General features: G+C 50.0%; 1 protein-coding gene across 2 annotated transcripts; it reads left to right on the plus strand.

Moving 5' to 3' along the window:
• Positions 1-5529: 5529 nt before the first annotated feature.
• On the plus strand, positions 5530-8199 carry LOC100827427 (heavy metal-associated isoprenylated plant protein 33). Of its 2 annotated transcripts, XM_010240430.3 has the most exons (4): positions 5530-5833; positions 5969-6043; positions 6270-6345; positions 6493-8199. In XM_010240430.3, exons 2-4 carry the CDS (start codon positions 6014-6016, stop codon positions 7872-7874), a joined length of 1488 nt encoding a protein of 495 aa, XP_010238732.1. In that variant the 5' UTR covers positions 5530-5833; positions 5969-6013; the 3' UTR covers positions 7875-8199. The 2 variants fall into 2 exon arrangements, with proteins under 2 accessions (XP_010238732.1, XP_010238731.1); XM_010240429.3 differs by having other exon boundaries at positions 5530-6043.
• Positions 8200-15078: the final 6879 nt, after the last annotated feature.

The raw sequence follows: 15078 nt of genomic DNA on the forward strand, positions 1-15078 counted from the left end.
AGTAACGTATCTAGAAGTATACCTGGGCAAACTCCGGGCTGGGCCGGGATTTATAAAAGCGCGACAGTCAAACCTGAAGCTCGAGCTCGGCCTGGTCCGGCCCGAAACCCCGAAAACAGGCCATTTAAACATTAATAAAATTATTTTCGAAATAAATAAATGTATTTTTATATCTATTTTTTCTAAAAAATACTCAATTTAAGCCTTCTGTGCTTTTTTCGGGTTTTCGGGCCGGGCTTCAAGCAGAAAAGTGAAGCCCGGGCCCGGTCTGGTACACCGGGCTTCGGGCCGGGCCACCCATTTCCAGGTATATCTAGAAGTTGTTAGACCAAGAGATGATACTCGCCTTGGATTTAGGTATAGTGTTTTGAGAAGAAAAAAAATTAATTTTTTATATTTGTAAAATTGTTGGTGTATGTTGATTTACTTTCCAACTCTGCCTATGTTAGAAGGCGAATTCTGATTGTTTCTTGCAGTACTAAAAGTTAGTCAGGTTTCGGTTTTTAGAAATGGGGTCCACAGGCAAAATGTGATCTTCCTTTGAGACTTCTAAGTTCCACTGATGTTGATATTTATTGAAAGATGAGCTGAGTAGTATTTTATAGTGCTACAAGAAACATCTTTATGGTTGTTCAGGGAGAAACGCAAATAACAGTCGCGTCTGCTCAGCCAAAATTGCAAAGAGCTGCTCAACGTTTTATACGTTACTACTAGGCAAGCAAACAAATGCTTCACAAAAACGTTTCAAAGGTTTCTTCCTCATTTGGAAACGGAAGCACTTCGTTTTTTTCGGCCTGCAGGTAAAGCAGTTCTTTGTAACCATTTTCGTTGGTCAGCCCACGATTTCTTGCCCACACAGATCTGACACCCCCCCCCCCCCTCCCCCATCCGTCCACCCCTACATGATATTTTCTCATATGGTGACTCCTGGTGCGCATTCCCGAACCATGTTTTGCCGGTCAGAAAAATTACCGTGCTAACCCATGATTTCCTCAGATCGAGACTCCCGGTGCACACTTTCATCTCACATTTTTTTTGGCTTTTTGGTCGATTTTTTGATACAGTAACGCCCGGTACAAAAAATTTGGCAATTTTTGGCCGATGGTAGAAAACATCATTCTGGCCGTTAACTAGGCTATAGTTCACGTTGTTTGAGTCATTTGTAAATTTTCGGCTATCGCTCACGCCCAATATACGGTTTCGGGGCATGTTTTTCCGGATGAAGAAAAATATCCCTTATGCCCGTTTCCAGCAGACTTCTCGTGCACATTTTTCTGCCTTTTTGGCTGGTGAAAAATTCAACGTTCTGGCCGTGTTCTTTAGCTATTTTATGTATTTTGGGCTTTCGGCTCGTTTTCAGATTCGTAACATCTGTTACACATGGTCGCGCCGTCACGAATAATGACCGGCCTGGCCATTTTATTGGGCCAGAGCATACGTCTTATGGGGTTTTGGCAATTTTCTGATATCCTGACACCGAGACACGTTTTGGGTCGTTTTTGGCTCAACAACACTTTGCGCGCACCTTCTTCCAGCGCTGGCGTACAGCTAACGTCCCGGCTGAACCCATCCCAGTCTCCTCCAGATGGAAAGGAGCAGTACGTGCAGGAAACGCAAAGTGCAGATCGAGGAAAGCTCTCAGCTCCATCGGTGCTGTCATGCAGTTCCTCCCCTCACCCGACCACACGCCGCGGGACATGCGCGACGGCAATCAGCCACTGAACACTGATTAGTTTGGCGCACTAATTAAGTCTAGCTAAGTGCCTACTTACGCCGCTCTCTGGTGTAGATTATGGAGTATACTACTTCCTCTCAAATTTGCCCAATATGAATGTATCTGTGCCTAAAAATGTCTATATATGTATATGTAATAGAAAATCATTTAATATGTGACCGAGGAAGTAATCCATAAATTAAATAACCCGTGTAGCCGTCGGTCAGGGTAACTATCGAGCAGGCTGTAGGCAATACGTACGATGTTGACGACCTCGAGCTTCTTGTGTTGAGCTTGGTCATTCTCACGTACGTAGACAATAGATTGTTCATTGTTACTTGTACGTAGAGCACAGCTAGCAGCCAACGCAGGACCAGGAGGCCTGTCTTTGGAGTGTGGGTCTTGTTTCAGTAAGCTGCACAGGGGTAGCAACTGTACGGCTCATTGACAATCGTGGGATGGAGACGTTATCTTGACCTTCCGGCATGCTGTAGCTGTCGTTAGATCGATCTCCGCACGACGATAGACGGGTGAATCCATGATCTCGAGTCCACCTGTGACCGTGAATGTCTGCGGTTAACAACCAGCAAGGCTCGATAGGCGCATGCCACGCAGACAGAACAGAAGCTCTGGAGATATATTCTCATCTCATCTGGCGACCGATCGGAACCTATCTCCATAAAAGGAGGGCAGTATGTTCGCGCGGAAACACCGGTGTGCACGGGTTCTACCGTACCGCGGTGTTTTGCTCAACTCACGCGTCTCAAATGGCCAAATACTAGTGCAGAACACGACCAACAACGGTAAACTCAGGTTGAACGGCCACTTGATGTCTGAAGAAACAACCCCGGGCGGGTGGCTAGACTCCAGACCGTGTAAGCAGCAAGTGAAATCAATTCAGTTCGACAGGTCAAACAGTTCATCCGTACTCGGTCGCTATTCATATTTCTGTCAGCAGCACATATAGGAGGATGTAGCGTAGGCAGTACGGCCGCGCTTTGCTTGCTTGGAGTTACCCGGGTCGTGCACTTCGACTCAGCGTACGTCCGTACGATGCCGCACGTCGTCAGTAAAGTCATCAGTTCCGGTCGAGGCGGATGCATCGGAATGCGGCCTGTCTGCGTGGTACAGCGGCATCGGGCGCCGAAGCCACCAGGACCAGGACGCGCGCTTGTACGTGACTCCCTACCGGCCAGTGAGTGCTCAACAGTGCATGCTCTCTCCATGGATAAATCGCATCGTGTCAACTGCTTGTTTGCATTGGGAGTGCACGGCACAACTAGTAGCTAGTAGTGCTGGAGTACACTGCACTGCTAATTTCTATATGTATCTTCATGCATGCATGGCCTAGCCTGACAGACACGAGGTAGTTGTAAAATTTGACGACCGGCGCGCAGAAGCCGTAGATTCTCTCTCTGTCTCGACCGACGGCGGTTTGACTCACCAGCATCATCATCATCATCGTCCATCACGTGAAACGGCATCTACTCACTCAGTAGTCAGTCCGGACAACAGTCGATCCATTCCATCGGCCACTCTCTTCACTCGTGCCGCACGCCGCAAACCAACTAATTACCTTGGTAGTGCTCGGTACGGACCCAAGTTGGCGTATCCTCCGACAGTATCCTCCATGCTCTTCCATCGATCTCCAGACAGTCTCCACCCGCATGCCCCAGGCCCAGAGTGGTATACGCCAGCAGTAGCAGCGAAAGGAAAGGCAGAAGCCGGAGAATGTGCGTGGTGGTTCGGTACTCGCTAAGCTTTTCTGCGTGATCCTTTTGACACTTTTTCTCTTACATTCGGGTTGTGTATTGTGTGTTTACCTCGGTTCCGGCGCGCTGTTACAGAGAAAATGCTCCCTGATTGATTGGTTGGGTTGGTTGGTTGACACTGTAACTTCAATACAGCCAGCAACAACTTTGCCTTTCAATCTCCTCCTGAACAGCCAGCGTCAGTCAGTCAATCCAGGCCCCCATCTACGGAGGTCTACTACGCTTATTTGTTCCAGTCAAATCCCTGACACGTGGAGATGCATGCTGCTCTCATGCTTGCGTACATGATCGTCGAAAAATAAATACTTATTAATGGTATTACTAGCCGTAGTTGGTCAGACGTCACGTCATGCATGCATGCAGTCGACCACAAGAATCTCTCTGCAGAGCCAGTGGTACGTGCGTGCTCGAAATAGCATGCCCACGCGCCGGGTCAAGATGCTGACATGCAACGGACACAGTTAACTTTACACATAGAACCGGACAATTGGACCTCTTCCCGTGCTCGGTAATCATGGCACGTCGAGATTCATGCAACTAATCGACGGCCGAAAATTTGATTGATGCTGAATTATTTTTCAGCTAGCTGACAAGTACTTCTAGCAAATGGGAACTTTTTTCCAAAGAGTAGAGGCTGGAGTTCCTTCTCTGCAGTTACATATGAGGATGTCATCCCTGAGTTACTTAGTTAGAAAAGTTTCAGGTAACAACCGCAATATGGTGACAACTTTTCTGCTGTTAAGCCAACCCATTTTCTACAAGCTATGGGCAGTGGCAAGAATCCCTACACCATTTATGCATGTACACGAGTAAGTGCACTCGGTCGCTAGCCGGGACCCCACGTCCGTATATATGCAAGACATTCTTGGCATGTAGCAGGATCAGTACGCATGCAAATGCGCGACACAACTTGCTAATTAAACTGCTGCCGAGAGTACACAAGGACGGATTCCCACAAGGACCGAGGCTATATATACAGCGCTGTGTGAGAAGAGAAACCACAACATGGCATCCATTATTTCCGCCTTTCTCTGCCTACATATACGTACATGTGCAGAGCAGTGCTAGTAGAGTACGGGAAGCAGTACTGTTATAACTTATACGTCGGCATGCATGGTTCATCGAACTTGGGCCGTCCTTGTATAGTTTTACTTTACCGAGTGGCCGGAGTCCTTGTATAGTACTGTATGAAGCTATGCTGTTTGCTCTACGCTGTTTTAGTACAAGTAAGTACAAAACAAAGGAGCCACGAGTACTTGCCATAGTTTACTACAGCCCGCCGTGTCCGTGCATATGCGCCAGTACTTGTTTATTCGAAGTTGTACGGTGTGTGCACTGGTACCAGCTGCTGAGGGAGAGCAAAACGATGCATGTTCTCCATCCGTTTCGCGACCGGTGAACGTGCAGCTCAATTGTATCGTTTTTGGGGATTTCCGGCGTTCGAAATGATGGGGAGGCCGCGGGGGCGTCACGTGTTATCACTGATCCGGAATGTACTACTTGTCCCGAATTAACATTTGAGCCTTCCACCGCAGCATGCATGCATATCCTAGAAAAGAAGAGGAAAAATGAAAAAGGAAAAGAAGACGATCACCAAGTGCCGCCACGCTTTAGTTGGAGTGAAAAGCCACTGATGGAAGCCTCCAAAGCTTCTCCAGAACGTGCTCTCTTTTTTTTACGCTTTAAAGTTCCTGGCTACACGATAGCGATTACAAAGTGACCGACCGACGATCGAGATTTAAGTAATTCCGGCCTTCGCGAAGAATATTTACGGTGGCCAGGGTGGAGAACCCGAAAAGCGTTTGCGACGAGTGCTACTAACAGTTAGAGACTAGAGCTGCTATTTAGGCTGTTTTGGGCTGGATTTTCAGCATTTTCGCCCTCGTGGACCTTCATTTGTAATGTTCTAAAGCCCATCCATAACAAGTGAGCCCAGCTAGGTCCCAGAATGAGGCCGAGCTCACATGGCATCTCTCGGCCTCGGAGTGGCCCCAGCACATGCGACCCCATGCCGCCCACGCTAAATAAATAACAGAAATCTTCAGGAACATCTTCCCTCTTCTACCTGTGCTGGTTTAAGCTTCCGACCTTTGCCTCTCCTCTCTTCTTCCTCCTTCCAACCTTTTCTTTCTTCTCTGGACCACACAGGCTTAGTAGCCCCCAAGCCTTCTTGGTTTTCTGCAAACACACAAACTCTAATAAGCCTCCGTCTGTTCCTTTCTCTCTCTCTCTCTCTCTTTCCTTGGCACATACTCTTTTGCGTGTGAGTGTGTGTGTGTGTGTGTGTGTGTGTGTGTCAAAGAGATAGTATTATATTGCCGGACATTAAGTTATCTTCAACAAGAAGGCATTTTTCTCCCTCCCCCTCTGATCATATACCTTCTCTCTCCCTGTATATTTTTCCTGGAGAGAAGCAATGTTTCATGGTTGTTCCTTGTTCTTCCTCCTGATTTGAGGCTCTCTGTGTACATGATCTGCGAAGACTGTGGTTGTTGGAGGAGGCGTGCGGCATTCTAGGTGGTCAGGGATGAGTAAGGAGGAAGTGCTCAAGATTCAGGTGAGTTCTTGCTTCCTTTCAACTCAAAACATTCTAGCAGCATGTCACCTTCCTGTTTTTGCTGCCATTTTGATTCGGTAGGCAGGCAGCTTTTCCTTTTCTTTTCCCCTGTGTTTCCTTCCATGTCCCCCTTGCATGCTGCTGCTGCTGTATGTTTGTCTCGAAACCTCTTTGTTTTTGCTATTTTGGTGAGCCTGTGTTCTCTGTTCCTCCAAAAAATTCCCAGACTTGTGTGCTGAAAGTGAACATCCACTGTGATGGGTGCCAGAAGAAGGTCAAGAAAATCCTCCACAAGATCGAAGGTGAGAAAGAAGGATTTCATTTTTAAAAGCAAATTGTTCGAGTGTTGAATCTCCCTGGGGTTGCTATCTGCTCCTGTGTCTCCTTTCTTTATCTTGTTTGTTGGTAGTAGTATATCTGAGAAAGATGCGTTTGGAATTCGTGTTCAGGTGTGTACCAGAGCAGCATAGACGCGGAGCAGGGGAAGGTGACAGTGTCCGGCATGCTGGATCCGGCCACCATCATCAAGAAGCTGAACAAGGCCGGCAAGCCTGCCACGCTCTGGGGCTCCAAGCCTGGCGTCATGGCCAACCAGTTCCAGAAGCTCAACCTTGACGGCGGCGGCGGCAAGGGCCATCCCAAGGACGCCGGCGGCGGCAAGGGCCATTCCAAGGACGCTGGCAAAGGTGGCCAGAAAGGCGGTGGTGGTGGCGGCGGCAAGGACCAACAAGCAAAGATGATGATGCCGCAGCCGACGGCGCAGCAGATTCAGCAGCTCCAGCAGCAGATGCAGATGAAGGGGATGAAGCTGCCGCCGCAGTTCATGGACGGGGGGAACAACAAGATGCCGCCGCCCATGGGGAAGGACCCCAAGTCCGTCAAGTTCGCCGAAGACGAAGACTTCGGGGACGATGGCAGTGAGTTCGACGACGAATTCGATGACGAGTTTGATGATGAATTCGACGACGAGTTTGACGATGGCGAATTCGACGACGACGAATTCTTGGACGATCCCAAGATGATGATGCTGAAGCAGATGGGCATACCGCCAGGGGGCGACAAGAAGGGCGGCGGCGGCGGCAATGGTGGCAAGAAGGGGAACGAGATCCCCGTGCAGATCAAGGGGAACGCCAACAACGGCGGTGGAGGCAAAAAAGATGCCGGCGGCAAGCAGAATAACCAAGGCGGAGGCGGCGGAGGCAAGGGCGGTGGCCAGCCGAACAACGGCAAGGGCGGAGGCGGAGGCGGCGGCCAGCCAGGGAAGAAGGGCGGCGGCGGTGCCGGTGGCCCGATGGGCGGCGGCAATGGCATGCCGCAGCAGCAGGCCATGATGAGGCCGCCCAACATGATGGGCGGCGGCGGTGCCGGCTTTCCCGGCATGGGTGGGCCTCCGATGGGCGGGCCGGGCCAGCCCATGGGCCACCGTCCGCAGATGGGCATGGGCCCGATGCAGGGGCAGGGCGGCCCGGCTCCACCGGCGTTCTTCCAGGGTGGCGGCGGCGGGCCCGAGATGCTTCAGGCCGCGGCGGCGGCCGGGAACCCCATGGCGCAGCAGCAGTACATGGCCATGGTGCATCGCCAACAACAGCAGCAACAACAGATGATGCAGCAACAACAGCAGCAGCAGATGATGATGCAGGGTGGCGGCCATGGCCACCACGGCGGCGCGCCGGCCGGGTACCCGCCGGCGGCGGCCATGGGGTACGGGTACGGCGGCCGTCCGCCGATGCCGCAGTACCCGATGATGCCTTACCCGATGCCGCCGCACCCGCACTCGGAGCCCTTCAACTACTTCAGCGACGAGAACCCCAACAGCTGCTCCGTCATGTGACTCGAGGAAGAAGACGAAGACGAAGACGGTCGCTCTGTTCAGAGTCATCATCCTCGCCGTCCATCTGTTCCATCGGACCGTCACGGTGTGAAGAACTGCTCTGCTGCTACCTGGATGTCCCATAATCTCTCATCTAGCTCTCGCGCTCTCATCTTTCTTCTCTTTTCTTTACTTACTTAGCTCTTATTTTATCGGGAAAAAGAAGTGGACTTCCTTGAAGGCGAAGGTAGGTATAGTAATTATCTATAGTTGTCATGCATAAGAGATGAATGAATGAAGATCATGCTTTTCTTTTATATAAATCCAACAAAGTGGTTACTAGCTCGTGAACTACTCCTAGTGCCTCTTTCCTCTTATCTTCTCCAATGCTTTTGTGCTTTGGATGCATGACTGGCAGTGTGCATGCATGTAGCTTAGCTTATCCTCCATTTTCACTCCACCAGAGAGCTAGTAGAGTTGTAGTGGAATGTTGTCAACTCAAGTGAGTGCCTTTAGCTTTCTGCCTCCTCTTCCCTTGGTGTGTGTGAGAGAAGAAGCAAAGATATAGGATAATAATATAAACTCTGTGGAGATGAGAATGGAGAAGGTGATGATAATTATGATGCGAAGGGAGAGGGGGCAGTGAGTGATCATTCACGATGATGATGGTTGTGGGGGTGATGGGGGTCCATGTGACTATGTGGGTGAGTGAGAAGGAGCTGCTGGCTAGCTCTAGGGTCGATCGGTTCATTTTCTTTTTGGCTATGCTTTCTTTTTTCATGCAGAGGCCGGCTCCAATGCAATGCAACCCCACATTATTGAGTGATGGTAGGAGTAGTAGTAAGTAAAGATAGGGCCCTCGGTCTGCCCCTGGCAGCTGCATTCAGGTTGGCTTACACCAGAATTGCTAGCACACTGCGATCCTATGCCCACAGTAGTGACTATAGCGGAAGTGTGTGTAGAGTAAGTAGTAAACACCTACCACTGCTGCCGCCTGCTATCCCTGCCATGCTTGCCTTGCCTTGCCTGCCTGCCTGCCTGGTCCCTCACATCAATCAGATTGATTCCTCTCCAACTACCACGGTAAAAGAAAGAACTCAGAACAAGTGCTGCAACGAATGAAAGTCACCCGGTCGAGCTTTGCTTCCAGCTCCCCAAAGTCTTGGACTCGAGGCGTCTACTCCTACGCGTGCCCGTGGTAGCATTTGCATGTTAATTCCATTGTTGATTGCTTAATTAGGAGGTGATATGTGTCGAGATTCGTTTGGGTTGTTTGCGGCGGACGTACGCCGGATCCATGGATCCTATTCTAGTGCTGCTTGGGACATGCCGTGCCGTGGATTTCTTGATTAGTACTCCGTACTACTCATAATCTGCCATCATTGAAACGCACCATGCTTCTTCCGTGGACTGTAAAGCCTTCCTTTAGTTATTAAACCACGGCGAGCTGGAGTAGCTTGCTCGACCCGACCGCCATGATTGAGGGCTCTCGGTCGGAACGAGCGATTTTGCATCCGAATTCCAAGTAGCAGTAGAGTTAAACTTTGTCCGATGAGGTTCGGTAGGATCTCAGAAGTGGGGCGGCACAGCAACAGCAAGTGCGGACCAAACGGGATAGCAATGGAACGACAATATTGGCACGGGAAGGGATGGACAGGAATGCAACTACGCATGCATGCAGCAATTTTGTATTGCTGCTACCGGCCACCACGCAGGGCATGGCACTTGTAGAGTGGTGCTGCTACACCTAGACTTGTAGTAGTTTAAAAAAAAACAAGTAGCTAGACTTGTAGTCCCATGTCACGGCGCCGGGAGAAAATAAAACAAAGGGAAGGCGTCGACGTAGTACGTAGGTCAAAAAGGAGGGCGGAAAATGGAACCCGTAGGGCTCCCCTGCGAGTTCCGGGCCATGTTTTCTGGGGCATGCCCTGAATAATTGCATTGCAGTGTGGGATCAGATCATCACCGGTCGAGTGAGTCAGTGAGTGGGTGAGTCTTCCGTCGTTGGTGGAGTCATCATCCTTTGCGTTTGCGTTGCTTGCTTCAAAGCTGTCTACTAGGCTAACCAGCGTAGTATGTTAGGATAGCTGTCTCTATACATAGCCGGCGGAGCGGGGAGGTGGCTTTATTGCGGGCAGGGCAGAGGGAGGGGGATGCATGAGCATGAATGATGGTGTGCCGCAATTATGGCGGCTTTAAGCGTATCCCACGCGCCGTGATCATCCCTGCGCCCTGCCCCTGCCATGCCTCGACCTCAACGATGGGTGTCGCGGTTCTGCTCGGCATACAAGGACGCCAGGACGACGGGGATAAGATTTTCTGGTTTTGATTTTTGGCGGTTTGGGCAGGGCTGCTTGGCTCAGGGAATGCCTTGCCTCTCCAAGGGCTCGGCCAGACAGGGCGCTGTGCACGTCTGCTTTTCGACCATGGGAAATTATATTAGACCTCTTATACGGAACCTTGAAATTAATTTAGACCGTTCATTTTTCTTGATCCAAGGGCACAGATTAGTTACTACTCCTAAATACTTCAATTTACATCTATGGAGTATCCTGTCAGAACAAACGGAGTATTAAGAAAACGGGGGTAAAAATGTAAAGTGGGAGAAAACGGCAACTGCGACTGGGAGGAGACGGCCAGCTTGGGCGAGGACGGCGGCGGCCCCGCCGTCGCAGGGAGGCGCGTGGCCGCGTGTGCTAGAGGGGGCGGCCGGCGTGGTCGAGGACAGCGGCCGGCGCAGGGAGGGGCGTGTGCTGGGTGGCGGCCGGCGGGGGCGAGGACGGCGGCGGCCCTGGGTATTTTTTGTTTAAATTTTTACTAATTGTGAAAAGTCCATAATGTCCTTCTCTAATACTCCATTTAGTTCGAGAGAGTATTGGGTACCGTAGAATTTGCCTTATATTACGTCCTCCGTAATATATATATCGAGCCCTATGATAAATAGAGCTGTTATTTGGTTTTGTGCAAAATTTTGGTACCCGCTGAAAGGACAGAAATTTTGGTAATTTCGGAAACTATTTTGGATTTTGGTCTTTGAAGTTGCACCAAAAATTATTGAAATTGTAGAGGAACATAAATTTACCCGGCCCAAGTTACGCAAGTTAGTTACTCGTTTTGTTGTTAAATTTATCACCGCGTCCCACCCTGCTTCCCAGGAGATGATAGCCATGGTCGAGCTCGTAGTCGACCCAGACCAAGCTAGCGCGGGGTAAGGCAACACGCCGACCACCGAGCCACACCACTAGAAGGGAAGACTACCCGACGGGTGGGAAGACCCACCGCACCGAGAAGTAAGGAGACCCATTTGTGCGGCTCTGTTCTGAATCCCCTCGCTGAAATACCATGACACCCAGGCCGTTTGTTCCGCGCCGCTAGACAAATGGAAGATCCATGCAAATTGAGATAATCCTATTGGCCGCGACCGGTTTTGTGCTTGAAAATATATATTTGGAATTTTGGATTATCTCAAATATTTGCATGGTTCAATTTATCCTTGACCTATGGATGGTTAAAAATCGATTTTTCATACTTTCCAGATATTTTTCGTGCACGTTCTCCTGTATTGCTAACGAAATACCTACTTTTCAGATGTCCTCTGCAATGTAAAAAAATCATATTCTTTTCTGCCATTGAACACTAGTGGTCTGGAGGCAGAAATGGGTTTCAGTTTGCACGGCTTCAGTTTTCAAAAAAAAAAAAGTTTGCACGGCTCAAAGATACTATTTTTATTTGCAAGGAACAAGATACTTGGCATTTTTATTTGCACCGGGCTAATAACTATTCAGAACAAGTCCTGGAAGATTCCTTACGCTGTGGTGCCAAGACTGGGAGACGAGATCACTGAATTTACAAACCGGGGCTGCCAAACACACGGATGAGGAAACTTGAGGAAAGCCGGAAAAGCACCCAAACTTGAACTCCTTTTTGGCTCAACAACACTTTGGAGTTTGGACGCACCTTCTTCCAGTGCTCGCCTACAGCTAGCCTCCCGGTTTTTTTGCCCATCCCAGTGAGGCAGTGACCCAGTCTCTAAATTAAAAGTCGAATAAAAAGAGCAGTACGTACTGGAAATTAAACTCAAGCTGCAGTTCGAGGAAAGCTCAGCTCCATCAGTGCTGTCATACAGGTTCCGCCCATCACTCGACCACACGCCGCGGAACATGCGCGAGGAATCTCGTGGCACACTCAGCCACTGATTGATTTTTGGCGCATTAAGTGCCTACTTACGACGCTCTCTGGAGTCGATTGTGGAGTAGTGTACTCCATAAACTGCACGAAAGAAGGAAAAGGTAGCCGTCGGTCAGGGTAACTATCGAACTGGCTGGATGCAGGCAGTACATACGTACGACGTTGACGGCCTTGAGCTTATTCCTGATGTTGGTCATTCTCACGCAATTTGCGAAATGTGCAAGCAATGGCTTTAGATGTACTCCTAGATCGTTACGTGTAGAGGACAGCCGGCCAGCAGCTGTCTTTGGTGTGTGGGTCCTGTTTCAGTAAGCTGCACAGGGTAGCAACTGTACTATGGGTTACTGACATCGTGGGATCGAGACGTGATCTCGACCTTCCGTCGACAGGGACGGCATGCGGTAGCTGTCGTTAGATCTCGGCACGACACATAGACGAAGATGATATGAAAATGAGATATCCCCAGTCCATCCATGTGCACCTCCCCTCTCGAGTCCACTCCAGGACACCCACCGCAACTAGTAGTAGTGACCACTGACCTGTGAGGCTGCGACATTGCGAGTGAGCGACTGAGCTAGTGGATCGAGCTGGATATTCTGGAGCTGGGGAAATCTATCGGTCAGCGGGAGCTGGCGCGCGGACACGAGAAGCCGCACCGACACCGCGTGAATGTGTCCGATTAACAACCAGCAAGGCCCGCATAGGCGCATGCCACACGGAACAGAACTGGAGCTCTGGAGATATTCTCATGTGCCGACCGATCTGAATCTTTTTGCATAATAAAGGAAGGGCGGTATGTCCGGTAGAACCCGCGCCACCACTGGTGGAGTGCTAGTACTACTCAAGTTCTCTTCTAGGGAGCCATAGCCAATGATCAGGTCTTTAGCTCAATGGCCATTCCATTTAGTTATCTTTTGACGAAAGAATGAAGGAAAGATGTTTGGTTTTTCTTTCCTGTGTGTTCTATGTGGAATACTAGTAGCTAGCACAGAAGATGACCAACAACAGGGGCTAAACTCGGGTTGCACTGCCACTCGAGCTAGGTCTGAAGAAACAACAGGGGCTAAACCCCAAACGGTAAGCAGCGGAGTGAAATGAAGTCACTAGTCAGTTCAGTTCGACCGGTCACGGTTGGAAGAAACAGTTCATTCGTACTCGGTCGTTAGAATTACTTTTAGCAGCACCCGTAGGAGGATGCAGCGTAGGCAGTCTTGGTGTCGCCCGGCCGGGTCGAACACTACACTGGGCGTCCGTACGATGCTGCAGCTAGGACGTCGTCAGTAAAGTCATCAGCTCCGGTCGAGGCGGATGCATCGGAATGCGGCCCTTTTTTTCTTCTCTTGCCTGTCCGGGAGGCAGTGTGGGTTTAGATTTGCCCGGAGTCTAGGACGTGGTACAGCGGCCGCCGAAGCCACCAAGAGTCCAGGACGCGCGCATGCATGTGACTCGTTCCAGGGCTTGTCATCACGCGTGCTCTCTCCGTGGATCGCCTCGTGTCAACTGCTTGTACTGACCACGGACTTGCAGCGCAGCGCAGCACGGCAGCAAACCACGGTTGGAGCAAGCCGTAGCAATGGGAGTAGTGAACGTGCGTACCTGTTCGTCCGGTCAGTCCAATATAAACTTGCAATTGTAGTACTACTCCTCCGTACTGGTTGTGCTTTTCGAAATTTCAGCAGCAGTAGTAGTAGTGCACAACAGTGGAGGGCGTACGACGGGAGAACAGTGTGCTGCTATATATCTGTATGTATCTTTATGGCCTAGCCTGACACGAGGTGGTCGTAAAATTTGACGACCGGCCGGCAGAAGCCGTAGTCGTCCTCCGTAGATTCTCTTTCCCTCTCGATCGACGCTTTTGACGACGGTTTGACTGTCCAGCAGCAGCATCATCATCATCCATCACGTGAAAGGCATCTACTACTTGCTCCTCAGTCCGGCCAACAGTTACAGTGCATCCATTCCATCGGTGACTCTCTTCACTTCTGCAAGCTGCACGCCGCAAGCCAGCAAAGCAAGCGTAGTATGCTCCATGCTCTGCTTCCATCTCCTTCCAACAGCTTCGCTTCGACTCGGACCTTAAAAAAATGTCCATGTCGAGCCGGCCCGAGAGCGAGCAGAAAAAAGCTACTCCAGCAGTAGCAGCGAAAGGGAGGCAGAAGCCGAAGAATGTGCGTGGTGGTTCGTTCGGTAGCTTTTGTATGCGTGATCCTTTGACTCTTTTTCCACTTGACATTCGGGTTATGCTTTGTGTTTTACCTCGGTTCCCGCGCGCGGTTGGCCACTGCACGCCAGAGAAATATGCTCCCTGATTGATTGATTATTGATTCGGACAGAATCACACACATTAAAAACTGAGAGAGAATCTCGTGTGACATGCCCTGCCCTGCCATGCCCCCCATCATCATGTACTATCTCCATGTCTTAGTTTCTCTTTGGCACAATTGCAAAAGCTTTCTTTTCTTCTGTGTTCCCAGCAAGAAAACATTTCATTCCAAAGAATCAGTTGTTTTCTTTGCAAAACAAACTGTGCCTTAATTTCCGGCCTCGCACTCTCACTTTCATAGGGCTCTAGTAGCTCGTACCCGTAAACTCGTTACCTTTGGGGCTACATCTACATGGTTGTTGAGCCGTGAGCAGCTTGGTTCGGTAGGTTGGGGGACTTGACACTCCACTGACAACAAAAGGATCAATGGAGCAAGTGGAAAACGCTATTTCTAAACGACGATCCCGGGCCTCCCTGCTGCCTCGCCGCAAGCAGCAACAACTTTGCCTTTGAATCTCTTTCGATCTCAACAGCCAGCGTCACTGCGTCAGTCCCCCATGTACGGAGGTCTACGCTTATTCGATCCGGTCAAATCCCTGACACCACATGTGGAGACGCTGCTCTCATGCTTATGCTTGCATTCTCCAAGAAATATCATATATCTAATGTCAGTATATCTAATGTCAGTAGTCTTAGTTGGTCATTTTGTTGGACTGAGGGAGGGAGTATCTAATGTCAGTAGTCTTAGTTGGTCAGACGTCACATCCATGCATG

The sequence above is a fragment of the Brachypodium distachyon genome, chromosome 4 (genome assembly GCF_000005505.3).
Source record: "Brachypodium distachyon strain Bd21 chromosome 4, Brachypodium_distachyon_v3.0, whole genome shotgun sequence".
Classification (NCBI taxonomy): domain Eukaryota; kingdom Viridiplantae; phylum Streptophyta; class Magnoliopsida; order Poales; family Poaceae; genus Brachypodium; species Brachypodium distachyon.